General features: G+C 44.6%; 1 protein-coding gene across 8 annotated transcripts; it reads left to right on the top strand.

Moving 5' to 3' along the window:
* Positions 1 to 25,833, top strand: micu3a (mitochondrial calcium uptake family, member 3a). 8 transcript variants are annotated; one of them, XM_036516687.1, is made up of 16 exons: positions 1 to 308; positions 3,981 to 4,128; positions 5,590 to 5,621; positions 5,823 to 5,901; positions 8,469 to 8,516; positions 9,527 to 9,609; positions 10,182 to 10,253; positions 12,766 to 12,807; positions 16,375 to 16,470; positions 20,305 to 20,399; positions 21,019 to 21,190; positions 21,708 to 21,716; positions 22,939 to 23,047; positions 23,230 to 23,387; positions 24,572 to 24,636; positions 25,248 to 25,321. In XM_036516687.1, exons 1-16 carry the CDS (start codon positions 33 to 35, stop codon positions 25,252 to 25,254), a joined length of 1,491 nt encoding a protein of 496 aa, XP_036372580.1. In that variant the 5' UTR covers positions 1 to 32; the 3' UTR covers positions 25,255 to 25,321. The 8 variants fall into 8 exon arrangements, with proteins under 8 accessions (XP_036372580.1, XP_036372578.1, XP_036372581.1 ...); XM_036516685.1 differs by lacking the exon at positions 24,572 to 24,636 and having other exon boundaries at positions 25,251 to 25,833; XM_036516688.1 differs by lacking the exon at positions 25,248 to 25,321 and having other exon boundaries at positions 24,572 to 24,640.
* Positions 25,834 to 27,833: the final 2,000 nt, after the last annotated feature.

Here is a 27,833-nt window from a genome sequence, read left to right as displayed (position 1 = left end):
TACGATCCCCGCACAGTATCACAGCAACAGAAATGGCCGCTTTGCGGAGGCTCTTCCTGGCCGTGAACAAGGCTGCTGGGTTTAATTTCTCATCCGTGCTACGAAATGAGCGCCTCGGGCCGCAGGCAAACAAGAAAACGGGTGTTCAGAGGTGCATTGCGGCCGGGATATGTCTCGCTGCCGGGGGTGCCGTGGCATATTACTGTTACCGGGAGATGTGTGACGACAGACGCAGAAGGCGACTCGGGTACAGACCTAACAGAGGACCTTTGCTTCCCTCACTCCCCGCAGTAGCTGCAAAAGAAAAGGTACTCTATCTGCAGCGTATGACTGTGTCTCAGCGCTTCGCTCGATACGGGCTTGTCTCTAATTTACTACGGCAGTGTGTTTTCTGATGGTTACTGTGAATGACACGCCTTTTGATTGAGGCAGTTTATGTTTATCTAAAAGCTTTTTTTTCTTTCGAATTCATACGCAATGTACATGAACCGATTCTCATTAGCATGTAGGCTGGGTCCAGTCTTGTTCTTTTCCCAGGAAATGGGTGCATTTTTTGTCAACCAAGAAATACGGAGATAACGTAACCTAGCAGCCTGTTCTCACCGAAGAGATAGCATCGGTGCGATAACACATTTTCAGGAAGGGCGCTCTCCGCTGTCAGTGGGTGCTGAAACACGATGCTCCTGTTTGCTGAAGTTGTTTGCCTGTGTTTGTACAGTGCGCCTATCTGCAAAGCTGGACAGTATATTTTGGGCTGCATAAAGCTGCTGTGGTCGCGTGCTTCCTTAAACGGCGCTTGCAGTCGCGCGGCTCTGGCGCGTGGCAGTTGCTGTCGTTGCGAGGAAACTACGACTAAACGCACTGGAAACCACGTGATCGGATGGAAACGAGCCGTTGACGTTTTCCTCTCAGCTTTCGCTTTCCTGCGGGCAAGCTCTGTTGTTGCACAGCTCAATTGTTTTTGAGAGTAAGGATTAAGAAAACCGTGTAAACGCCAATAGCAATGAGGTTTTAATATTTTTTTACCTGTGATTCAGTAAATTCAGATCAATTCGCGCACGCCAGTGTAGCATTTTGTTAAATTACATCTATTTATACATCCTGACGCTTTGCAGAGAGTTAAGTGCTTTTCTCAAATCACTTGGGATTGAAACCTTTCGGTTTCATAACTATAAGCATAATGTAAACTTGTCCCAAAAGTTTTGATGATCGACGGGAAAAATAAGCCACTTATTCAGCTTCATTTGTTGGCAGCGATTCGTATTTTTATTTCTGGTTGTTCTGGCACAGCTTTAAGTATAGTCTTTCCCACACTCTCGTTGCGCTGTTCTTTGACCTCTATGTTTGGCAGAGTGCCAGCTTTTAAGAGGGAAACGTAATTAACTTTCTGAAGTATTCCCATTCTTAGACAAAAATATGGAACTTCAATTTTCCACCCACTTTTAAATCTTTGTTTATTAATTAAAGTTTAATGGCATGCCAAAACATTTGACAAGCCCCTAACAATGTGAACATTTAGATGTAATTGTCACACAAACTAGAAAAACTGATGGTTTATCTTAATGCAGTACACATGACCTTGTCATCAAGACCCTGAGAAGACCCTGAGCTGAAGAATCTTGGGGTTATACTTGCAATCTGAGCTTTCGGTCTCACGTGTAAAAACATGACAAAAGCCTGCTTTTGTCACCTTAGGAACATACCTGAAGTACGGTTGCTCCTGTCACGGCCAGATGCTGAAAGGTTAAGACATGATATGCCGATTTCCTAGCGTAGCACCAGTAATGAGCAAGCTGAAGCAGCTTATTTTTAGCAACATTTCTAATTACATCCCGAGCGCTCTGAGCTGGGCCCTCTTTTTGTATTTTAATCACCAGGCTGTCGACACACTGAGCTTAATGTACAGGAGGTACAGCTATTTTTGGTGAAACGCAGAAATAGAACTGCAGCTAAGGAAATGTTTTGAGGTGTTAAATTCGAGAACAAATAATAATCTGCACTTAGAGCACGGGTCCGAGTGACACAGTCATTGCCTTTAATTGCTATGCAGTAGAACAGCTGTGAGCAGCTCAGAACATACTAACATAGATAACTGATTACAGACGTCCTTGAGATACCAGCACTTTTTTTTTCTCCCATATCATTACAGCAAGCTAACATGCATCATTGCTAAGATCAGTCTGTACTGATGAATCACTGGGAATAAGGTGTATGTCGTACTTGGGAAAGCAAAGGGCAATATGTTGAAAAACTGAAGCCAGTTTTGTGTTGTTCTTATGCTAATCTCACCTTGTATCATGCCATGACTTCCTCTTCCTCTTGTGATTATCAATATCAGTACTTCCCCACACTGTATTACACTGTTTCAACAACATATTTTGATTCCTTTTTATTTCTATGTACTGTTGCTGTTGTGACACACACACACACACACACACACAAATATATATCATTCTATAGCACATAGACTTGCTTTAACATTATGTAAGTGCAGGTCGTGGAATGTTCATACAAACATTCTAAACTCTATGAATGGTTGAACAGCACTGATCCTTTAAGTTGTCATACTTTAAATGCCCCATTGATTAGTTCTTACTTTCTCTAAAATGATCTTCTAATAGTGTTCAGGACAGTGGAGTCACTGTCCATCTCCACACTTAATCCCCACCTCTTCAGACTGTACTCTGGTTTCCCTTACCAGTTATAACTCTTTAATCTAGTCTTTTCTCATACATTACTGTAGGGTATGATAGCATTTGATGCTAGCTGTTGTCCTGTTTGGTTACTGTAGCACTTAAGCTGTATTTGCTATGTATTTGGTTGTGTGATGGACTGACACATGTTGAGGCGTCCTCTGTTACTGTCTGTATATACTGCTGCTCATGTTGCTTTACTACATGCACCTGTATACCCAGGTGAGTAAATATAATGCAGTGGAGAGACATCTCCAGGTGTTGGTCGTTTCTCAAAGTTAGCCAGAATCGAAGGTATGCCATCAATTTAATGTGCGTAATCAATTTTGAGGCAGAGAAAGAAGATGATTCAGCTTTAGTTTTGGTGCATTGTGTCTCTTTAAACCCTCAAAGTCAAGGGTGAGTCCTGGCAGGTGTAATGAGATATGCTGGGGGGGGGGGGGTCGGCACAGAGGTCCTCTCAGGGGCGCAGTCTTTTTTTGGCGTGTTCCCCGGCTCTGCCTCAGCCCCGCTCTGTCTTTTTTTTTTTTTTTTTAAAGAGGGTTGCTGAGTCACCCTGGGAGAGGCGAGGGTGCGAGGGGATCCTTCGTCTCTCATTTCAAACCCCCCCCCTCCCCAATGCCGTGGGCTCGCCTGCGGTCTCGCGGGCAGGCCGGGGTGGACGTGCCCCCTGTCTGCGGAGGAAGCCGGGGGTCGAGTTACAGAGGGAAGCAGTTTAGCATCAGGGGTGACATCTGATTGGGGGGGTAGGGGGTATTAAGAAGGCAGTGTTCCCCGGGGGGTTTGGACTGTGCCTGGTTGCCCTGGTGATGTGCTATCCATGAGAGGGGTCACCTCTGCCCATAGACAGTCAGTCCCTCTCGGGCTGCTGTTCCAGGTTTCTCTGGGTGACATCTCCCTGACAGCAGTACTTCTGTCTGGGTTAAAACATTCAGTCCTTTTCAGTAAAAGTTGCCATAGCTTTGTCTGTGCTCACTTTACTGTGGTTCTCCTACCCTTTTCCCCATTCACCTGTTTCTTTTACTGTTCACCTCCACTGAAGTTGGCCTTTCCTTCTACCATTCACCTCCACTGCAGTTGGCCTTTCCTTCTACCATTCACCTCCACTGCAATCGGCTGTTTCCTCTACCATTCACTTTCATTGCAGGTTCTGCACCTCAACTTCAGAGCGTTCATGCACAGTCAGTCTGAGCTCCAGGAGCCACAGAAAAAGCTGACAGTACCTTTCCGCGTGTGAGCTGGCAGAGGTTACAGATTGCGCCTGTCCTGTGCTCGGCTGCGTTGCAGGGCCGGCCGTTCGACTTTGAGGATGGAGACGTGTACATGTCGTCCCACGAGCACCGGTTCCGCTTGTTCAGCTCGGTGGAGTATGAGGGACAGCTCTACATGACCCCGCTGAATTTCATCGAGTCGGTCACCATGAGCGAGCCCAAGAGTACGTACCACATCCGCGCCCCCCCACCCCCCCCCAAAACTGTCCCCTGCTCTCCTCTACATTTTACTGTGGCTACTGGACTTCCCGCTGGGAGATTTAGGGGGACGCTTCAGTCAGCGCACAAAGAAGTTTCACCTACGACAACGAATCAGATAGTTTTAAACTGTCAGAATTGTCACTACAGGTGCTTTTTAATCTCAGGTGTAAGTAACCATTTTGCAATGAGAAAAGGTATTCCAATGAAGTTTGCTTTGTTTGCTGTATTGCAAAACATTTAGTAAATTCAGGAGCAAGTAGCTAGAAAAAACACAAATGTTACAAACATGCAATGCAATATTAATGTGATAGAATGCAAATTACAAAATGCTATATGCCATTTATGTAATCCATATTGTACCATTTCTATAAGCAGTAGCAATATCATGAAAGAAGCTAAATAAATTATTCAAAATGAAGCCGATGGATGAAGTCCAGCCAGCCACTGGTATAATCTTTCAGCCACTTTGTTCTGCAATTCAATTCAAACATGATTATACCTTCAGTGTTAAATGATTTTAATATAATCTTTTGCATGCCTTTTAAGTCAAATCTCTCTGAATGGTATAACCGAGTATGATTAAGCACTAGAATTAATTCAGTCTCGTTGGATTAAAAACCACATTGTGTTTAAGATGTAAATTTGTGTCAGCATGGATGTCCCTACTTAGCTGCCATCAGTGTAAGTCTGCAGGGTACTGTCTGTGGAGAGAGAGGCACTGCATTTCCATTCTCTGAATATTATGGTCTGTCAGGAGATCTTTAGGGAGATTAACAGCTATTCTCTGAAAAAAAAAACAAGAATTACCTGACATGTTTTCAGGTAAGATACATGTCTCATTGGAACCTGAAATGAATATGTTTTCTCTCCACAACTGAAGGTCCTTGACAATGGCTAGCCTCTGAATGTGGAAGCTAGGAATGCATTTCAAAGTATTAAATAAATTATAATATCAACGGCTGTGGTCTTAATACATTTTTAAATGCATTTAGGGGCCAAACTGAATCAAGCTTCCTTGTGGGATTTGAAATTCATGCTTATTTGTATATTCTGCTGGAAGGATGGTTGCTTAGTTTTAAGTCTTGCTGTTAGGCAACCCCTAGACACCCTGAAGTTCAATATGGCTGGTTGCTATGAAAACAAGATAGCACTTTGCCTCTATTTTGAGTAGTATTGGTTTTAGGCTTTCACCAGTGTAGATACTCTGTCCTGCTTCATCTTTGAAAGGATTGCTCTCGCAAAAGCAACCAAAAGGCAAACACTGAGAGTGTTTAGACTGTGGGTAAATGTTTGTCTGCCTGGAGGAAGGCGTAGAGGTATTGGGCAAATGGCTTATTACATAGCAACATCATAGGCCCTGACCTCTCAGCCGATTGTATTTGAGAAACATATCTTCTTACCAAGCTCATTCTTTTTTTTTTCAGATAAGAAGCCATGGAGGTCCCTCACCAAACAGGTTGGATCAGAACCGCGCGTGTGTCTGTGTGTGATCCGTGCTGTCGCGTGACAGAAGGCGTGTTTTCGTGGGGGTCACGCTTGAGATTTTCACTCTCATTCTGTAAGCGTAATTTGTTGATTTACGCAGATCGCACAAAGCTTCTCATGCAGTTGTTCTTCCTTTTGTTTGTTTGTTTGCCTCTTTGTATTTTTTATTAAGGAGCTGGAGAAGATTTTGGCGGACACACCCCCCGTCTGGAAAGGAACTTCGAAACTGTTCCGGAACTTAAGGGAAAGGGGTATTACACTCGACTCCTCACTCTCCTTTCCAAACATGCAACTTGTATCTTTGCTTTGCCCTCAGTGTGCAAGCGGTGGCTAAACCAGAAAGAGTATTCTATTGTTTCATCTTCATGAACAGCTATTTGTGACCCGGAAAATGGTTCAGTTGCACATTTAGAAGCATAATTATTAAGTGCAATTACAAGGGTTTGACTGCAGTTTGTGGCACACAGTTCTAAAGAAGCAGACAGATAGCTTCGTTTTTCAGGGCCTGACATGGGCCTGTATCTTGCACTTGTTAATTTCCCTGCAGTTTGAGCCCTTCTTCACAAAGCCACAGTACAACAGCAGGAAAAATGAACTATTCCTTCCCTACTGTGAAAATTACTTCATTTATGTTAATCACATCTGCAGTTGATTACAACCACCGATACTGCATTTACCTTAATTTCCCCTGATCATAATGGGAACTTTTTGATGACAGCAAATTATCAAATGGGATTAATATATATCTATGAGTCATGACAAACATGACTGTATGATTCATGATTATTCGTTCACTTTCATTTTCCTCCATATTTTAGTGTTCCTAAGGAATACAGTTGTTTGAAGAAGTCAAGACCCTATTCAGTCTGACTGAAGTGTATATTTCCTCCATTTTAGCAAGAAGCTAGGAATTTCAGCCATACGAACACAAATTTTATTTCTGTACTTACAGAGTTTAATTAATGTGTCAATAAAAACTCAAAGTAATAATGAATAAAAAATAAATACATGAACAGAACATGTTAACACCTCCATTTTAAATGCACCGCTGTCTGCGCTTCCTGTTTCTCTGCTATCGCATGAGATGCGTGCCGATCCTGCAGCGGCACGCTCTTTATAACGCAGGCATTACATGTCAAAGCCCCTCCCCCTCAGAAAAAAAGAGAAAGGCATGATGGGATTGATTGGACCGGTGTGGAGACCTCCGTGCACCTGCACAGGGCAGACAGGGTGAGACTGACGACTCTGCCAGGGATGCACTGCACAAGGTGTTGCAGTGATGGTCACTGCGTTTCTCTGACGGCGTTTTGGCTTGGGGGGGTGGGGGGGAGCGGAAGGACTGAGGTCTGTGACTTTCTGGGGGGGGAACGTGCGCACTGGTACAGAAACGCAGCCTCAGTCATAAACATTTTTTGTCTGCCTCGTTACAAAAGCTCTCAGATAACATTTAGCTTCTGCAAACGACCATAAAAAAAAAAAAAATCTAAAAAAAGGCAACAGTCTGATTCCTTTTGATGCAATTCGTATAGCAGGAGATATAATGCATTCTTAGCCATTGACGAGTGCATTCCAGTGGGTAGCGCTGACTCTATTACCACATATATTTTTAAACATGAAAGAAACAGTGCTGGAGGAATGCACTTCAGGATGAATCTAAGCAGGAGAAAATGTGTTCTCCTCATATCTAGAAATATTTGCTTCCATAATTTTAGAAGTGTCTTTTGATTCTCTCTGAAAGTGGTTTCTTTTCATACTCTGAGACCCCAGTGCATTCTGGGTTGGGTCCTCTTAACACAAATGTGTTTTTCTCATATCTAGATAGACATTGCTGTGAATACATATCTGATTGGACATAGGACATGGGCGGCAGTGTAGCATAGTGGTTAAGGAGCAGGACTCGATCCCCGCTGGGACACTGCTGCTGTACCCTTGGGCAAGGTACTTAACCCACAGTAAATATCCAGCTGTATAAATGGATAACATTGTAAAGAACTGTAACCTATGTAAGTCGCTTTGGATAAAAGCGTCTGCTAAATGAATAAATGTAAATGTAAATGTACATATCTGCTTCATAGCCTTTTTTCAGAAGTCTCTCTTGATTTTCTCTGAAGGTGGCTGCATTTCAGAATCTGTGGCCCCAGTGCATTCTGGGTTAGGTCTTCTTAATACCAACATGGCAGGAAAGCTTTCAGGGCCTGTGAGGCAGGGTCATCTCGGTTTGCCCCAAAACCGACCACACAACACCCTCGCATCCTGCGGTTTATCTGTCACACAAGGAAAGGAGTTGTTGCCAGCGAAAGGTGAGGACAGCGAGTCCCCGAGTCAGACATCTCCAATCGCTGACAGATTGCCGGAGAATGTCTAACACCTCTTTATCCAAACAGAGGAAGCTTCCCGTCCGGCCAGGGGGGAAGTCAGCGGCCGGCACTAATGCTGTTTAGGCTGGCGTCCGCGCCGGGCCACTTAAACGCGGCAGGGGAAACTTGCGTCCGAGCAGGAGGCGGAGCACGCCACCCACGAGCGCAGAGGCACTTTTTAGATTTTATCGATATGAAAGAGCGGATTACAGTCTCTCTCAAACCGTGCCAAGTTGTCCCGGGAAGCGGCTTTTGCTCATCCGATTTATCTCGAAGGAGCTGGCTTTGAACATCAGTAAACATTTTAAAGCCTGGATTCAGCCATGCCCACCCGCACAACTTCAGTAAAAAGCTTCCGAGCCCTTTCAAGACTAAACTGGGAGGGCCTTTGACGCAGCCGGGTCTGTGGGTTCTGAACGCCCGGGCGAACTGATAGAGCCCTTTGATTTCTTCTCTTACAGGCATCATCGCTTACACGGAGTACCTCTTCCTGCTCTGCATCCTGACAAGTGAGTGCGTCTCACACAGACCGCCACCCCTGCCGTCAGAGCCTGTTTCAAACACGCGTGGTCGGCAGACCCTACACGCTGGCCATTCAGAGGTTATGCAGAGTTTCACAAAGACGGGAAACAGCACGTTAGCATTGGACAACAAACCATAAAACCAGTCTGACTGTAAAAGCTATAAAAAGTAGATGGCTCTTTTTTCCTGCTTCACAGCTAATGTGCTCTGTATGCTGTTGCCCCAGACTGTTAACCGAGTTGAGGGGTTGTAACTAATGGGAAGGAGGGTGACAGGAAGGTCACAGGTTTGGCCTTATCATTCATGGGCTAACAGAATAATACTCTGAGAAGTATGTAAATGCGTAACTCATTATTAGGCCTTATTTGCATGGTATTTGCGTGATATACCTATTTTTAATCTTGATTACCTTTGCTATTGTCTCACTGTCCTCTTTATATGTATCATGTCAGAAGTCTTTGTAACTATGTGTAACTGTGTTTTTTGTCCCCTGCAAAAGAGATCTCGGTGGGGTTTTCCTAATTACGTAAAGGATAGACAGTAAAATAAATTAATATTAAATTAGTCCGGCTGTTACAGGATAGCTGGGAGGCTCTTTGTGTGTATGCTAAAACCATTCCTGTCATATGTTTGTATTTCAGCACCGATTTTCAGCTGAATTCTGTTTCACAGTGTTACTGGCTGTTCTCACATGTTTGTGTCGTCCCTGCTACTCCAGTGGTGTCAGTGCATCTTGCTGTGTTTGCCTTGATAACAGCATATGCCCGACAGGGACTAATAAGCTTAATGTACGTGAATGAGTTAAGTACCGCATGCTGGACTGGTCTCCCGAGGCCCCACTGTAAGAGACCGCCACAGGAGCTGCGGGGCTCTGCTTAACGCAGCCTCTGTTGGTGTGTACAGTCACTTGACGTGGGTGTTCTGACTCTCACGCGCTGGTGTGTTTCCCCCCCGTCACCCCCCCCCCCCCCCCACTACCCCCACACCCCTCCCCCAGAGCCTCATGCAGGGTTTAAAATCGCCTTCAACATGTTTGACGCAGACGGAAACCAGATGGTGGACAAGAGAGAGTTTCTGGTGGTGGGTGCTCTTCTGCTTTTTTTTTTTCATTAACGCTGACGAGGTCCATTGATCTCAATATTATGTGAATTGGCTGATACAGTGGGCTCAGTGAATATGAGTAGCCATCCAGATGATGTGAAGGATCAGTGAATCCTAATTCTCACAGCATCTGAATGGCTTGAATGAAAAAAAACACTCGCCTCTGCATTGGACCTGCTCAGATTCACATTTATGTCACATGGATGGGCCTGTTTTTGTTTGTGTCTAGCTCTTTACCTATCCAGATGATATACAGACCAGTGGATCTGTGCAGCCCTTGTGTAGAATCAACACTTGTGAGCACACACACTGTGCAAAACTTTGAATGAAACCTCAGCTGGTTCTCTTTAGCTGTTGCCGACCTATCCACGTAGAGTAGGAATCGGTGCAGTTGCAAAAAACAAGACAGCAGTTTAAACATCACCACTCTCCAGAATTGTGAATGAAAGGGTCCTGCATTTTGCAGTCAGAGAGAAACTGATGGTGGCTTCACCCGTGCGAGTCGTTCGGCGGGAATGTCACCTCTCTCTCTCTCTCCCCGTCTCCCTCAGCTGCAGGAGATATTCCGCAAGAAGAACGAGAAGAAGGGGCGGAAAGGGGATGCCGAGAAATCTGCGCAGCTGGTAAGAGAGACGGGAGAGATTAGCCTGTTGCTAAGCACACTGCAGGGAGAGTCACTAATCACCACACACAAAGCACAGCACGTCTGAATGGAAGCTCCAGTGAAACTTCACATGCATTTTTACACGCTGTAATAACTACACGTGGCAGGGGCCGGTGTTTAGAATGACAGCGTGCATTAGAAAAGAGCGATGCTGATGTAGCTTTCTGCCCGAGGTTTTTAGGGTCCGTCCCTGCCGAAAGCCTTGCACGCAGGTTAATGTAAACTAGCGGATTTGATAGGGATGATAAGAAGGGCCCCCACTAGGTTTTGTTGTGTTAGAGACACAGCTTAAAGCACATTTAATGGACTCGTTCTGTGCATGCGTGAGAACTCTGGAATGTTGTTTAAACTGACTCTGAAATGAAGTGGTTGTTTTTCTCCCCTGAAATAACAGGAAGTAGACTTAACACGTTCACACGACCAATGACAGTGAGGAAGCTGAAGTGGGCGTGTCCTCATTGAAAAAGTGTTACTATTCAATATGGTAAAACTTAAAAACCAAAGTATGTTACAGTGTTACATCTAAAAATATGCCGCATACATTTCAAATGTTCAAAATGTTGACAAACCACTTTTATATATTTTATGTACACTTTGCAATATAATGTGTTCGTGAGTTAGTTAGGTCATTTAATGAAAATGGTCTTAAAAGCAGACCCACTGATGTATGCAGTTATTTAATATGTGGTTATAGTAAGCTGACTATACATGAAAGTGTCAGTGATCAATATATTGTGTCAAATATAGAGTATACTTTGACACATAGCAAAAATCCTTGAATTTTGGATTTTACTTATATCTACATTTGGATATCCACTGAAATCTTATAATACCAATAGTCATTTCAAAACCTGACACTCTTTGCTCTGAAGTTAACAGATAACAGGGCTGTTGTCTCCTGGGCCAGGGGTCTGTGCCCACACCCCCCACCCCCCCTGCACTGAAGGTCCAGAGTGACCAAAACTGTTTATGCACACGCATAGAGGGTGTAAACACCAGCTGTGTTAATGTCACACCTGCAACCAAAACGTTGCAAACGCAGATAAATGGGTTCCCTTCTCCCTTTAGAATGTCAGCAGGAAAAAATGACATGCTGCAAAAATAGTGTGTTCTGATTTTCAGATTATGTATCCATAAATAGGGCTACATTCATTTTAATACACATTTTTTTTTGAGAAAAACATGTTTTTAGGTGTCAAATATTTTTCTCAAAATACGATTCCTTTTCTTATTTTAATAAGATGATTTCAAATAGAAAAAAAGCAATGAAAAAGTTCTCTCATCATTGAAAAACAAAGAAGATGAATCTCATGTTCTTAATTCATAATAGTGGATAGAAAAATTATGGGGAGCAAATTACTGTTTGTACAGATTTAAGGTGAAAATAACTTATTATACTCAACTTGCAGCCAGTCTGTGTTGTCCAGGCCGAACGTCTTACGTAAATTGTGGCTGTGTTTGTGCACTTGACTAAAAAATATGGTCTTCATGACCATGATGCATACAGGTCTTAGTGAGCAGTGGCAAACAGTCAGGAAGGCCAAGCAAACATAATAAATCTATGGTTCATTGGTCACCCTGAGCAGAGCACACTCTGCTACATGGCTCAATGAAAAATGTACATTATGGAGGCTTCTGAAAAGATCAGATCTTTAGACTGTGAATAAAGACCAGTCTAAATAAAGCAGTGTATTTCTGGGGAGACACCTCCCTTAATCACAGATACGGATTATTTTTAAATCAAGGCAGGAATGTACAAAGTGTTGACAATGTGTAAAAAAACATTGTTAAAGATACTTACAACCTTAAAAAAATATGTCTCAGCAGTATCAGGGAACTGCCTAATTTTGTGGTGACCTTCACATCATTTTTTCTTGAGCAGTATTGACCACGGTCTTTAATTGGTCAACTTGCAAGAACACAGCCCAATTGCCTTCAAGGTCTTGAGTACTTGTGATGAGTGAGGTCTCATGGACACCAAAATGGAGCTGTCATGCTATCAATGACTCACTGATCTGGCCCAATCAAAGTGTGTTGTCATGGAGAGCAGTGTTTTTTGATTGGTCAATACTATTCAGTGACTGACAGCACATGGTCACTCTACCCAAACTGGGGATCATGAAGTCTCACTCTGCAATCATGAGTTAAAATCCGGTACCTTTTTCATGCGGTTTCCAGTGTGATAACCGCATATTCATGTTTGTGTGCTCTGTTTAAACATATCTGCGCCCTTGGATTCTCTCCCATCGTCCCCTCACTGTACGTTAAAACGGTTCCAACGACAGGCAGCGTCTGCGCTCATGTGTCCAGAGTTCCCTTTGTTAATATTGTGCTTGAGTTGTACAGCTACCCATGCATGTGTCTAACATGTTGTGTTCTTCCTCTTCCTCCTCCTCCTCTTCCTCCTCCTGGTTATGGCATGCTGCGTACCTAACTCTGCATCGCCCCCCTCCTTCTCTCACTGTGTAAAGAATTTGCAGCTGTATGGATATCAGGTTGCCCCCGCCAACAGCGTATGTATCACCTCTCATCCTCATTACCGTCTCCCACAATGCATCAGTGCAATTCTGAGCCCTCATGGTCACGGTTTTTTATGCTTTTTGTTCATGATTATTTATTTATTTTTCCAGTGAATGTGTCTCCTTTTTTATGGAGCTATTTGGACAGGTGGCGGTGTGGTAGCTGGACCAGGGCTGAAACACTTTAAAGGCTCTTTTCCTAACTGTAGTTACAGAGAGAGGGAGGCCATGTGACCTTTTGTTTTGTTTTTTTAGAACTAGGCCACGTATTTTGGCAGCACAGGAAACACAGAGGTTGAGCAACCAATCCCTGAGCTGTGGGCAGGGGGTATTTTAAATTAGGGCAGTTTCAGGTCTCATATACTGTGAATGACCTGTTATCAAAGTAGCAACTGGAAATATTGACCTTAAATATAAAAACTTGTGCTGTGATGAATACATGGTTGGATATTCTTCCTACATTTTTTTTAACAAGGGCATAGCAGGGATAGTGGAGGTGAAGTAGTGTTTTACACAAGTAAGGTAAATAAAATAAGCAAAACAGGTGCCACGGCAGTTCCTGGAAAGAGCTCTGCGTTTAACATGTGTCTGTTAAAATGAGATAAAGATACTGATCTCTATTGACACATGCTAGCATTTTACCCGGGGTGCTGTTTCACAAAATAGGATGAAAGCCATAGTTTAGGAGTAAGGACAAAAAGACACAGCTGGAATACACTGTAGTGACAACATTTCTGAATCAGTGTTAGTAATCTGACAGCACACACACAGAGTGTCATTGGACTGTTTTACCCTTGGCTTTGAAAGAAATTCTGCAGGGTCCTCCAGCACTTTGAACAAATAAAATTACTTGCATAAAAAAGATGTACTAAGTATGTAGAATATAATATATATAAAATTGACCCAATAGAAAAGAGAGTTGACCCAATAAATGGACATCTGTTGAAGATATATTTAATGTTAAGATAACCTGAGCTCCCCAGCATATATCTTCCTTGTGAAGGGAGGTCAATGTGGTCATGACAGGATTCAGTCAAATGCAGTTCAGGGCGTGCTGCCATTTTCTGAAAAGGACACACTAACAGTAAAACATAAGATTTAGGATTTCTCGTCATCCTCTGGATGTTGTTTTGAGATGCGGCATTCAGAAATTCAGCCCGCGATATTCTGGCCATGATGCACACAATACCATCGAGCTTCCTAATTAACACCTCTGTGTCCGTTTCAGCTCTCCCGTCAGTGGACATCATCAGACATAACGGCCGTTTCTGTGCTGCTAAGATTCCGGAACAGTGCGCTGTCACAAAACGGAACTGTGACAGATGGAATTTAAATAAATCAACCGCATGGCAATTGGACCTTATCTTTGAGTCACAAGTTTACTTCCTTTTACCTTCACATTAACCGTAAAGTAAATAGGAATTCCAGGAGAGGGTATCGTCGTGGAGGTAGCAATGACAGGAACAGGAGCTTGCGTTCGTCAGGCGGGGTTAAGTACACGGGCCTTTGCGCTGTACTCAGACACTGAAAGACTGGCATTATTTGCATTATGTTTTGCATTTCTGAGGCAGTATCTAATGTAAACTGGAGCAGCTCTGAAGGTGAGAGAGGTAGAGAAGGGCAGGCAGATCTTTTCGTGCTCAGACAGTGAGGTCTGACCTCAGACCAGCCATGTTTGGCTGTGGTCTGTGTATTCTAATGTCACATGTAAAGCTGTTATGTGGGTCTGGATTTGAATATCACAGTGCATTAAAGTACCTTCCCTTATTTAGCCGCGGGATCGCACAGGAGACAGATCCGTGTCCCGATCCTGCCGGGAGGGTTTCGGAAGAGCGCTGTTTTGATTGGGTGTGGCAGCGTTTGGGATTCTCCCCCGAGACAGAGGGGAAGTGGGAGCGCAGATAAGGGGCAGGAAACGACGCAAGAAAAACAAGCGAGAGGCACGTGTCGGGGGAGCTCTGCGCTGACGTCCGCCCCTCTCCGCTCCTCGGCGTCCCGGCATGTGAGGATCTGAGCGGTGACGGCCCGCTCTGTCGCTGCGGGCCAACACAAACAGCCGCCCGTGCGGCCCTCCGGAGGTGTTTTTGTTTTGGGTGTGACCCAGGGCGCAGCACTGTTAGGGAATGTCTCAGTGGAAAAGACACTGCTGACACAGTGAGGGAGTTCAGTTAAATCACTACAGCGCCCTGTCTTTAGGAAAGCGTGAATGGGACAGCACTGTGTTCTCAAACTTAAGTAAAGTACAAATGGAACAGCGCTTTGTTCTTAAATTCAAGTAAACTATGAACAGCGTCATGTCCCTAAGCTTAAATAAAGTACGAATGGTACAGTGGTGTGTTCTTAAACTTAAATTTGAACAGAACAAGGTCCACTTTCTTAAACTTAAGTAAAGTATGGAGAGAAGTTATGTGACCCCCCTCACACAATAGCTTTCATTAGTGATGTGTGATTATCAAACAAATTTGTTACTTACAATCAAGGACAAACTGCAATGCATGTAGTTTTGTTTCCGGCATAACCGTTATTTTCCATAACCCTCTCAACTATATATTCTAAATTCTTATTGGACAGGAGAACTGCTGTGCCAATAAGTTCATACAGACAAAATCTGGATTGAGACATCACTAAACTCTGTGCATATTCAAAATTATTATAATTATTTTTTATCATTTCCTGACCTGCAACTGCTCTACCACTGCACTTGACTGAATCCCTTAATGATCACAAAATAAAAAATAATAATAATAATAATAAAAGTATATGGTCAGTAAAAGAAGTTTGCCGTAACACATTCTCTTTATGGCTGTGTTGCTGTATTTGGGCCATGGTTTGGGGCCGATATCATCGTGCAGCTGTTCTGATTCTCCTGTCATCCTCAGAACCCAGACAGAATCAAAGCTGAGGAAGTTTCGGTGCTTGCCGTTGTAGATCTCTGTATCTGAGACTGCGTGCTGTCTGCCCGGAGCTGTTGTTTAATGTTAATTAATGGTAATTAAGCACAGATGCACAGATTGTCATCAGATAGCCTGTTTTGTGCTCTACAGCATCAGTCCCGTCAGCCTTCAGCATCTACCATCTTGATTGTCTTTGAGATTTCTCGTGTTGTCAAATGTCATTCGTTAGCATACATTTTGTTCACCTTTACTAACGATTCAGGATGATTTGAGTTTGATGTTAACCTTACTGTCCAAGTATATGTTTTTGCCTGCTTGGGTCTTGTGTTTTTATCAAGTGTAAAAACACCCTACCAAAAGCAGAATCATTGGTCTTCAACCGATGGTGTCATTGTATACGGGGTAACACAGAGGAAGGATTTAGAGTCTCAATTCTGTCAAAGAATTCTGAGTTAAATTTTGAGTTTACTGCACTTACGTTAATGTGTAGCAGTGTTTTTTTATTTTACTTTAACGCCTAGTGCTTCACAGAGTTTCATTAGAATTATTCACTAAAGAAGCATTAGCATTAGCATTAGCATGTGCTGTTGTGCTGTTTAAGACACAGCGTTCTGTGTGAGCTGTCTTTCCTCTCTGCTAACAGCTGTGCTTCTGGAAACTTCTGCAGGTTCTTAAAAAAGAGCCTCAGGAATTTGCGCCCAGGAGCTACTGGGACGTTCTGAGACGCAGCACCAGCCAAGCTCTCTTTTCTGACCTGGCAGAGGTACCCCCCTGTCCTTAGTCTGGCCTCCCTCTAGACACGCCCCCCCTCCGTGATGTCATCATCCCATCAGCCAATCCCTGTGCCCCGTTTGGTTTTTCTCCTCACCTGGCTCATAGAGCAGAAGCTCTAGATTCCCAGGACTCCCTTTTCCAAAATTCCTTTTTTTTTTTTTTTTTAGTTATGTTACCCGGTTCTGTTTGTCCCTTTCCCAAAAAAAGAGGGCAAACGGAGTCCCAGGTCGCATCTCTGTGTGGTCCCTGTGACTGGCCGTCGTCCCTGTACAGTATCTGTGTGATCTGGTTGTTGTGGGGCCCGCTTGGCTGCCGGTGATGTGTTAGCCAAGGCACACTCGCGGTCACTTTGCAGGCAAGAGTAAACTACAGGAGAGGCACACTCGTTCAGCTCAGGCCTCATCCGTGACACTGAGCACATACCGAGGGGTATGAAATAAACCAAAGAGTTATTTTTATGACCCATTATTTGCTTAGCAAACGCCCATATCCAGGGTGAATTCTGTAACCACACATACTTCATAATCCTGCAATATTTTGACTAAAGTAAGCAAATAAAGTGAGCACTTTATTTGAGACCCTGACCACTACATTGATGTGAATACAGAAAGGCAGAGTTAACATACAGTATCTGCTGTGAAAATGATCTACATCCTTATTTCAAAAAGAATTTAAAAGAAGATGCTGGGACTGGAATATGTTAATTATTTAAATTTAACTGACTGGCGACATGTATTTTTAAATTTGAAATCATGTCGTTCTGTAGCTGTTCCCATGTAACAGGAGTTTTGAAGTGAGGGAACTGAAGTGTCACTCATCTTAGAAATGGGGTAGTTAATATTAGTCATCACTGTATTTTTTTGGGTGGGGACAGGGGGTTAAGTCAGAGATAAGAGGCTTAGAAGGTGTCCAAAGTCGATTTGAATTCTGTGGGTGTGGCTTTGTTCCTTCTGAATTTATGTTAGAAGAGTCCGGCAATTCTTAAAGCAATGGTGATGTCAGTATTCCAGAAGTTATATGTAAATATGTATGTTTCAAGCGTAACTTCATAAGGCCTTCATAATGCATGCATAACACTTTCATGACCAATAAATAAACACTGTGCTCAATGATAGCTGGCATAGAGTGATATGCCACATTGTTCCACTTGCATGGTTTTCATTTTTTTGGTATAACGCACACCCAGTCACTATGTCAGCTATTCTGGGGCACTGTGGCTGTTACAAAAGCTCAGGAGTCTGTTACGCATGTTTTACGAAAGCCTCATAAAGCTGCACAAAACGCAGCACGGCCAACCAAAGATTACACCTGTGTTTTCAGGTAGAAACCTAATGTCTCAGACGAGGTATTGAAGATTTCCCTCCTCTGAAGACAGTTCATTTTAGAGCAGGTGGTTTAAAGTGGAAAATGAGATCAAATGAAAATGAGATACTTCATTTTTTCAGATACTGATGCCACGTTTACAAAAATGTCCTGTTGGACGTTTAAAACTGGTCACAAATGAGCTTATTCAAATGTGACCCACTCAAGAGCCAGTCTCCAAGGACATTTTTGTAATGGTCACCTAGTGACTTGGTTACACTTTCCATTACAGCCCAGGATAAAGGATAATAACATTGTAAAAGATAACGGCAGCATTGCAAGGTTAAGTTTCAGTTGTCTGAACTTACCCTGAACGTGTGTGGATGGTTACTGGGGGCAAAGTAACTGTTCCGCTAACGTTAAGGTGCACCTGAGCTGTAAGCGAAACTGCAACCACCGTCTGACTTCTGTTCAGCTCCTCAGCGCGATGTGCAGGGTTCACTCGGGGACAGCCAGCTTTCCCCCAGCCCCTGAACGTGCAACATCGCGCTGGAATCAAGTCTTGATTTTTGAACAGCCAATGCGAACGATGTCTTCTCTCTCTCCCATTTGAAACATCCCTGCGCCCGGTAGGACTTTAGACTAGAGGTATTGGCAGCCGCATGGCGTTCTGGAGCCTGAATGCACCTTAGCCTTTTGGACGGGGGTTCGGCGGTGTGGGGGGGTGGGGGGGGTGCGGTTTAGCATGAGTGATCTTTCTGCAGCGTGCAGGCGGGGCATGGGACAGCAACAGCGCCAGCCGCCTCTTTCTAACCCGGCCAGTCTCCGCTCACACACCTTTTTCTGACCTCCTTCACCGAGCGTGGTTAGTACTGGATCGCAAACCGTGTTTTTATTGGTTTGTTTGTTTCACTAGTTAAATCTCATTGGTTTAGATGTCTGATCGAAAAACCGTTGTTAATATTTTTACGCGTGGTACACCTCATCTTGAGCCAAGTCTAAACTCACTGATCTGCAGACCAATCAGAAAGGGGAAAAATCTAACAGCAGTTGCTCATCTTGGAGTTTGTACATTGCCATCACAAAAATGTCCCCTGTGGACTCTCTTGTGGGAGTAACTGTCCTCTTTCTGATTGGTCAGTGGGTCAAAGTTTTGATGCCACGTACCTCGAGATGGACATTCATCTTATGAAAAGGTGATATATGTCGATATATGGGAAATACACAAGTAGTGTATTTTTAGTACATATCAAATTATATGACATATATTACAAAATATATATCAAGCACTGTCATTTTTACATGCTGTTATATGCATATATTGTTGTATATATTTCACATTTGTTATTGTGTAATATATTCTTCCACATATGCATACATTTACATACATGTGAGTGGCAGTAAATGATATATTTCATCATTGCATGTAATAAATTTGAGCATATATTGAATTGTGTATCATACATTTTGGAATAAAGTCCCGGTACATTTCATTAACACCTATCCTTGGGCCAAATGTCCCGCGGTATTTCCGAGCGCTGGATCAGGACGTAGGTTTCCATGGTATCGAGAAAAAGGTGGAGCCGGCTCGCAGATCTGCATGGGGGGCAGGGCCACGCGTGGGGGCGTGGTCACGTTTGTGCTTTGTGTGTCCTGTCGATGTGTCGCTGGGGGGCGGGTTCGAGGGCGCGGGGGGCGCTGCGCAGGCTCGCCGATCGCCGTCCCGTTGGCATGGCGATGAGTGAGCCCGCGCGGAGCTTGGTGAAGCCCGGCGCCCTCGGACGAGACCCCTCTCTCTCTCTCTCTCTCTCCCTCTCCCTCTGTGTTTGTGTGTGCCGCTGCGCATGTGTCTGTACATGAGCTGCTCTGTGTTGTGGGCCGGCTGCAGTGGTGTCCTTGCCTCTCTGTGTGTCTCTCGTCTTTGTGTCCGTCGGTCCCGATGTCGTCACGCCGGTGGCGGCCAGTGGGAAGCAGAGATCTTACCTTTACCTGATGGTTGTCCTGAATCTGCCTTCGATTAGTTTGCCTGTTTAAAAAACATCATCGCCCAGCAGCAGCTGATCCCCTTTCACCGGACTGCTCACAATGTGAGCATCCAGCTTCCACTTTAAATGAAATAATTTTAGCCATAACAACAACAAAAACAAAAACTGGTTTAAAGTTAAGTTCAAACCTCTTTGATGCAATGAAAATGACTGAATGCAGCCTGACCTCTTTGTTAGAACATGAGCGCTTTAATGTAAAGCGCAGGACAACGACAGTGATGTAGGACAGACGCAGGTAAGTGAAAAGGCATCAGCTGCTGAAGGGGGGTTCCTTGTTAAAAATGGTGAGGGTGGAGGAAGAGCTGTTTCAGGACCATCGTCAGCTCATAGGCAGGCTCTCTGCTCTCCTATTGGCTGCCGGCAGTGCGTGTCTCTGTGGCCCCCCGGTCGTCTGCCCCCCCCCCGCCCCCGGGCAGCGGCGAGGCAGCCTCACCCCATCACCCCCCCCCTCTCTCTCTCTCTTCCCCCACTCGCAGCGGGCGGATGAGAACATGATGATCGACACGACGCTGCTGGTGCACTTCTTCGGGAAGAAAGGGAAGGCCGAGCTGACATTTGATGACTTTTACAGGTGAGCCACTGTGAAACGGCTTGGTGCTTTTACAGGTAAGTTGTAGTAATACGACTTTTACAGGGTGAGGAGCGATACGGTTCAGCGATTTTTACAAGTGTGTCACGGTGATACGGTTTCAGGACATGTACAGTTAAGTCGCAGTGACGCGGTCTGATGACTTTTATAGGTGTTCAGTGACTTTTACAGGTAATTCATGGCGACTCAATTCTAAATGTTACACTGCTCTAATGATGTCGTGGGAGGATGGAGTCAGAGCTCCGTGTTTCATTCATATTTATATTTTTGCTGTTTAGCATTCTGTATTATCCACAGTGATGTGTAGGATGAGTGCATAATTTTTGCATTTAAAAATTTGCTTTTCATACACAAAATGCAGGGAGGGTGTTTGACTGGACATGGGAAAGGTCACTTAGTCTGAGCTTGGTCTGTCCAACTAAAATCTTTCCACCAAGGGTTATTGTTAAATACTTGCTGAACTTCCTGATAACTAAAATTGAAGCACCAACCAAAAAACAATATTAAAAAGCAGAACGGAGAGCAGTGATAATATTTCAGATAGTAGCAGATAAGGTTCGCTTTAACATTAGCATCAGCTGCTGACCAAACCCCCCCCCAGATTCATGGACAACCTGCAGACAGAGATGTTGGAGATTGAGTTCCTCACCTACTCCAAGGGGATGACCACCATCAGCGAGGAGGACTTCGCCCGTATCCTACTGCGCTACACCAACGTGGAGAATATCAGCAGCTACCTTGAGAATGTCCGGCAGAGCATTCCTGACGAGAAGGTACCTCCCCTCCTTCTGACCACGCCCATGACCCCACCCCAGTATCACTCTTCTCCCCCCACCCCAACACACTGCTTACTGATCTGGAGACAGCTTGTGATGGTACTTTTCAAGCCTGCGAGACTCAACACCCTTTCAACGAACCACTGTTAGCGAACACGTCATGGCGAATGGCTTTCAGTGACAGCTGTAATCTGGGTGACCTGTTAGTGTCTGCACCATCTCCAAGTTTTCTAAAGCTTAATATTGAGAAGCTGCAGAACTTAAGCATTTTCCATTTATGTTGTGCTCTTACCCTTACATGCACAGAATGTTACACAACTTAAACTAATACAGCAATTAGCGTAACTGAACATCTCCTATGTGCAAAGGTTTCTGCCGTGATAACTGTTGTTGTTTTTTTAATCGTATTAAATTATCTTTACTTTGGTGTGTTATGTGAGGTTGTATGTTGTTGGTGGTGTATACTGTAGTGTTCATGCAATGTCTTCTGTTTCCTTTTTCACGCCTGTGGAAGATGCAAGAGGTTTGTCCTCACCGAAATATCCATTTTACTTTTTACAAGTCCTCTCACCTCATGCTGACTGTAGACCCATAAAGAGTCCACTGCATTCTCGGTCACTCACAGAAAGCTGCTGGGGAGTCGGCCTTCAGAATCCGATGGGGCCTGCTATTGGCTTTGAGGGCACTTAAAGTGCTCATTGAAAACATTACCAGCCGTTTACCTTGCAATTAAAATTTCAAACCTAAACCTAATTGGCACGTGTAATTAAATTATCCGAATAAGTCAGCAAGTACTTGGAATTGAACTCCAGAGACAGCGCTAGAATGCAAATGTTTTCTACACACCAATTCATTTGCGAATAGCATTTAGCTATTTAGCATTTAACAACAACAACTAGTAATAAGGTACTCAGCATTTTACTACTAATAGCAGAATTAACAACTCTTGGTACACCAATCACAAGCTTTTTTTTTAAAGCTTGGCTGGTGAAAGTAGCAGAGGGGGACTTCAGTAAAATTGGATGGTTAGCTAGTGAGAGTGATAGCTGCGAGATCCAGCCTGTGTGGGAGAGGTTTGTGAGTGACTGCAGACGGGGCCTTGCATCAGAGAGATGTCAAGGCTTTGGAATGTGGCGGGTAACACCCTCATTCGTTCCTGTCTGTCATCAGTATCACACTAAGCTAGACCGCAGCGGGGGCCAGCCCTCTTATCCAAAAACGCCCGACGGTTCAGCCGTAGAGATGGCTCACCGCTCACAAACCTGGCAACCCCTGGGCACACCTGGCATGTTTGGTGAGATCGTTTGCTCAGCTCTCGAGGGTGTTGTCCCTGGCGTTCTGAAGGTTTTTTTTTCGGGCGTTCCTTGCAGTCAGGTCTGATTTACGGAGCCCAGATATGTGTCTGTCAGTGAGGCCTCATTCACTGTTGATGTGCTCACGTACTGATTGCAGGAGGTTACTTGTTTGAAGAGTGTGATGCTGGTATGCTACGTGGTATGCTATGCACAATAGACCTTATTTTTTATGTCTTATAACAGTTGAGATTCATCACCACTGCTGGCTGTGTGTTCATCTTTAGCTGATGGATCTCACTTGAACAGCAGATCTCTTCATTATGACATCACCACCTGTATGTTTTTTTTACCTCCTGTGATTGGCCAGATTGGAGGATGAATGTCAGAGAACCTATTGAGGTCCATATTTTGTGGTTACCTTGAGTAAGGCTTTGATTTTTTACCCTGTAGGGAATCACATTTGAGGAGTTCAGGTCCTTCTTCCAGTTCCTGAACAACCTGGAGGACTTTGCGCTGGCCATGCAGATGTACAACTTTGCAAGCCGCTCCATCGGGCAAGGTCTGTTCCTCAGCGTCATTGGCGTTGGTTGTGCATGTTGGTGTTTGTCATGCATTTTCAGTAACTGTGTGCTGTGCGTGTCAGTGGTGAGTTTTCAGTGTGTGTGTCAGTGTGTCAGTGGTGAGTTTTCAGTGTGTGTGTCAGTGTGTCAGACCTGCGTCCCTACGCTCTCTCTCGCGCAGATGAATTCGCCAGGGCAGTGTATGTGGCCACAGGCCTAAAGCTCACCCGCCACCTGGTTAACACCATTTTCAAGATCTTCGACGTGGACCATGACGACCAGCTGAGCTACAAAGAGTTCATCGGCATCATGAAGGACCGCCTGCACCGAGGAACACGGGTGCGAGGGGGCGGAGTCAGGGCTCCGGGTGGGGGTGGGGGCGGGGGCAGAGTCAGGGCTCAGGGTGGGGGGTGGAGTCAGGGCTCAGGGTGGGGGTGGGGGCGGAGTCAGGGCTCAGGGTGGGGGTGGAGTCAGGGCTCAGGTGGGGGTGGAGTCAGAGCTCAGGGTGGGGGTGGGGCAGAGTCAGGGCTCAGGGTGGGGGTGGGGCGGAGTCAGGGTTTAGGGTGGGGGCAGAGTCAGGGTTTAGGGTGGGGTTGGGGGGTGAGAATGGTGGGGGGTGGGGGGGTTCAGAGGAGGTGTAGGACAGGGGTTAAGAGGGGGAGCCAGTGATGGGAATGGGGTAAGAATGGGGGGAGGGGCAGTGTGGTGGGTAGGAGGAAGTCTCTGGGGACAGTGGGCAGAGAAGGGGGTGTGGCCAGTGAGAGTCCTTTTTCCATCTTCCTAAATTTAGTATTGGAAGAGTATGTTGTTTCCAATTTTCTTTCCTCTCCACATAACATACCTGATATGATTTCAAGATCGACAATATGTTACTATGAATACTAGGTCTAGGTCCTTACATGAGATAAAATATAGATAAAATACCTTTTATATCTTTCGCTTCATTTACTGACCTAGAGGGCAATATGGAATGTGACAGTTTATGTCCTATAATACGAAGCTTCGGAATTAAAAATGAGCAACTGAAGCTGCCAGCCGAGAAGAGGCTAGTTGTTCAAGGTACTTCACTGCCACCTAATGGTGAAAGAAATTATGACAACAAGGACGTTGAACAACATGACCTGTAGTGTTGGAAGTAGACTTTGGTTGGTTTGGTTTGGATTTGTTTCCTATGTGGTGTCAACTTATGTGGGTAAAACGGCTAGTTTATAATTAAATGAATCACTTATGAAAGTGAATCAATAGAATATTAAAACCAGCATGTCTGCACTTTATGCTTTAATCTTGCCAAACTTTAACTCGGGTCAGTATTTTTCAAAAACTCTTTCCAAATCTCACTCTTTTAGCACCAACGCAACTCATTAACCAGATGCTGTCTTCTCCTGTCTCTCTCGCTTGGCGAACTGCAATATCATGCCTGATCACTTTGCATCCCACTCGTGCCTGGCTGCGGCTGATGACAACACATCTCTCCTCCCTCGTTCTTTTCCCACAATGCTACCGCTCCGTGCTCGAAACCTCAGGGCTACAAAACCGTAGAGCGGTTCACTACCTTCAGATCGTGCCTGAAGAAGGAGCTGGCCAGCAGATAAGTATAACCTCCTCCTGGCGCCCACAAGCCTCTCCAGAACACACCACCGAGGCGGCTGTGTGCTGCTGTTAACGCCTCTCTATTGCTGCACGACTGTGCTCAATCCCAGCTGCTAGGTTTTCAGAATATATTACATTATATCCGTTTAGCAGGTGCTGCTATGCGAGGCGCTTTCAGCACAAAAGAACAGAAGTGTATCAATCTGTAAAATATCAGTTTAATGTCCAGCTTCTGGGTTTTAAAAATATCAGCCAAGCCCAGTTTTTCCTAGATGAACCCTGTGTTAATTACAGAGGTGGGACAGGTCTCTGCACACATTTGTTTTATGGTTACAATTTTTACATGTTATCCATCTATACAGCTGGATTTTTTACTGAGGCAATTCTGGGTTAAGTACATTAGCAAAGGGTACAGCAGCAGTGCTCCAGCGGGGAATCAAGCCAGCAACCTTTTGGTTATGAGCCCTGCTCCTTACCACTATACTACACTGCCGCTCATGTTTTAAATAAGAGATTGTGGCTGCTCAGTTCTACATGCTAAAATGAGGAGCAGGGCGAGTTTGCACCCTTGCATTGCATAACTTTGGCCCCTCCCTCTGTGATCCCCACCAGGTGAGCGGTAGGCGGGGCGTGTCCTTCTCCACCTGCGTGCGGAGCCAGGCTGGGAAGCAGGTGAGGCAGCTGTGGAAGAGCTTCAGGGAAAAGACGTAGAGGAAGCGAGGGGACGAGGACCGCCGCGACGCCTGGAAGACCGCCCATCGACCACAACACGACCGCACGCTCCGCGCCACTACCCTTCCGTTCCAAAGATCTGTGGCGAAAGCCTCTCTCTGCGGAACCGCTATCGATACGCTCAGCGTTGCTGTGATGTCATTCGCAATCAAACTCAATCACAGCAAACCCAAGGCCTGCTTGTGCATGAATATGCATCAGCATATAATGCATAATAAACACATACTCATGAATGTTAGGGTTCAGGCAAGCCTGGGAATTCTTTTGATTTAGTACGGTTGCTTGCTACAGCACAGCAATGCTATGCACATCGATAGCAATTACAGTCATAAACAGATTCGGCAAGTGTCTCATTGCTAGTGAATACGTATAAGCAGTGAGGCTGTGGTGTTTCAGGTTTCTCTTCTCCCTGGAGAAACATCCGGGACCACACACAGATGATATTATTCTTCCTCTTCCTCACATCTTCCAATGACAATGGCATTCTGTTTCTTTTTCCCCTTTTTTCTGAAACCGCACACTCGGTGTTCTGAAGTGTATCTATATAATCTTAAAAAAAGTCTAAGCTAGTTATGCATATGGATATAGTATCTCCTTTTTACTTTAAAACTACCTGCAAAAAATGTAATACATAATATGTGATTTAGCGTACAAACTAATTGCACCTTGATCGCCATCAACTGCACCATCAGTAACGAGGGGATAGCAGCACCTCTGTTCTCCTGTGTTCAACTGCAGAACTGAATACAGTAAAAACACAAAACCCATAGCCTTTGACCCTGGAAAAACTGACCCTTTTTAGACACATAGTAGAGAAAGCACTGCTAACATCCACGTATGATCGCTTGTCTCACACACCCCTTTTGTGTTTTTCCGTGTGGCGGAATGGCTTTGGATCAGACATCTTCCACGTTGCTCAGATGAGAGGCTGCCGGTCGTCACTGGAGACGAGTCTAATTATTTTGCGGAGCACAGGGGCGTGTGTGAGACAGTCTCTGAGGGGGGACGCTGCCCCCTAGAGGCAAGGCAAGAGTCGAGTTAGCTCCCCAAACAGGAGACCCGTGTTTTTGGCTCAGAGAGCTAATTGTGTCTCTTGCGGAAATGTGTTTTGTGCAGCTATGAAGGCCAAAAGTTCAGCAGCTGCTAGAACTACACAAGCTACTAATATAATGATTGAGCTTGCTTTGAAAAAGGCTGCTTTATTTGATTGCTTTACATGGGTTAGAAGCATATATTACTTTAATGAATATGTTCTGTTACCGTTTACATGAGAATTAAAGCCTTGAGAATGCAAGATTGTTACAGACCAAAGCAGCTCAGTACTTCTAGTGAGTATATATGTCATTACATTATTTTCTTACATACTATTACTGGTAATTAAATCATAACTATTATATTGTATTAAAAAAAAACACATGTTGTGGCTTTCATATTTTGAAGGAAGTGCATCTAGTACTATTACAAGTGCTCACAGAAGACACTGAACATCATCCATGACGATGTATTTTTGTACGTTTTTTGTCATTTTCATGAACGGGGTCCCCAGCAGAATTTGTGCTGCTCAGTATAGACTAAAAGTCCACATTTCAGCTGCAGAAACACTCCTTCATACAGGAGCAGAATGTGCTAATGTTCTAGAAGAAGCAATAATCTTACCAAACCCAAGCAGTTGTCAGGTCAGAGACAGGATTCACACGAAAACCCTGGGTGTGGTTTTGTGGTGTACCTGCATGGACCAATTACCTGGGCCACACCTCTGTAGGTCGCTGTGAGCCTCCAGTTAGTCGATGTTAATTATAGCCGGGGTAAGTGTTTTGTTGAACTTACAGCACTTATCAGTTAGCCTTGCAAGGAAAATGCAACAGGGTTGGGCAGTTCAAGCCACCCACCAATACCTGATCTCCAGTCGGTGTTCAGCAAGGGAGCAGGTTATGTCACATAGTGCTGTCAATGAGCACTGACCAGAGATCAGTTTTGCTTAGTGGTGTTAGGAGCAAGTGTACCATATAGAAATGCCACCACCACATGCACAAGTCCAACCAAACACATTCCCAGGATTTGGCTTTAAAATGCGTGAGACATTTCCTGAGAATTTTTTTATTATTATTATTACTTTATCAGAATATATATTAAAACATCATTTCCATCTCATATCTGCTATGTATGCAACTCTGCTGTGGGTGCCCCTGGGTCTTACTGTCTGTTGTGTTACTAACAATTACATTTTGTCTTTCAGTGTACTCTCCCATATAACCCTTGCTGTAGGTGTGTGTTAAAGGCGTAGGAGGCCGGCTGTCATGTGTGCCTTGCTGCTGTGTGGCCGTGCTCAACAATGGCGTTACATTGTTCCTTCCCGTGCTCAGTTAACGCTAATCCAGATAATCTGTTTATACTACAGCCAGCGAAATGGCTAACATACTTTCTCCACGTCGGACTGCTTCATCCGCTCTGCGCAGAGTAGTT

The sequence above is a fragment of the Megalops cyprinoides genome, chromosome 22 (genome assembly GCF_013368585.1).
Source record: "Megalops cyprinoides isolate fMegCyp1 chromosome 22, fMegCyp1.pri, whole genome shotgun sequence".
NCBI lineage: Eukaryota > Metazoa > Chordata > Actinopteri > Elopiformes > Megalopidae > Megalops > Megalops cyprinoides.
Note: the sequence above shows the minus strand (reverse complement) of the source record. Positions and strands in the feature narration are given on the sequence as shown.

Excerpts from the sequence above, each read along its gene's own strand:
- micu3a (XM_036516685.1), top strand. The coding sequence starts at position 33 with ATGGCCGCTTTGCGGAGGCTCTTCCTGGCCGTGAACAAGGCTGCTGGG. Across the intron at positions 8,517-9,526 it reads CCTGCTCTGCATCCTGACAA|AGCCTCATGCAGGGTTTAAA; the intron begins GTGAGTGCGTCT and ends CCCCTCCCCCAG. Across the intron at positions 9,610-10,181 it reads ACAAGAGAGAGTTTCTGGTG|CTGCAGGAGATATTCCGCAA; the intron begins GTGGGTGCTCTT and ends CGTCTCCCTCAG.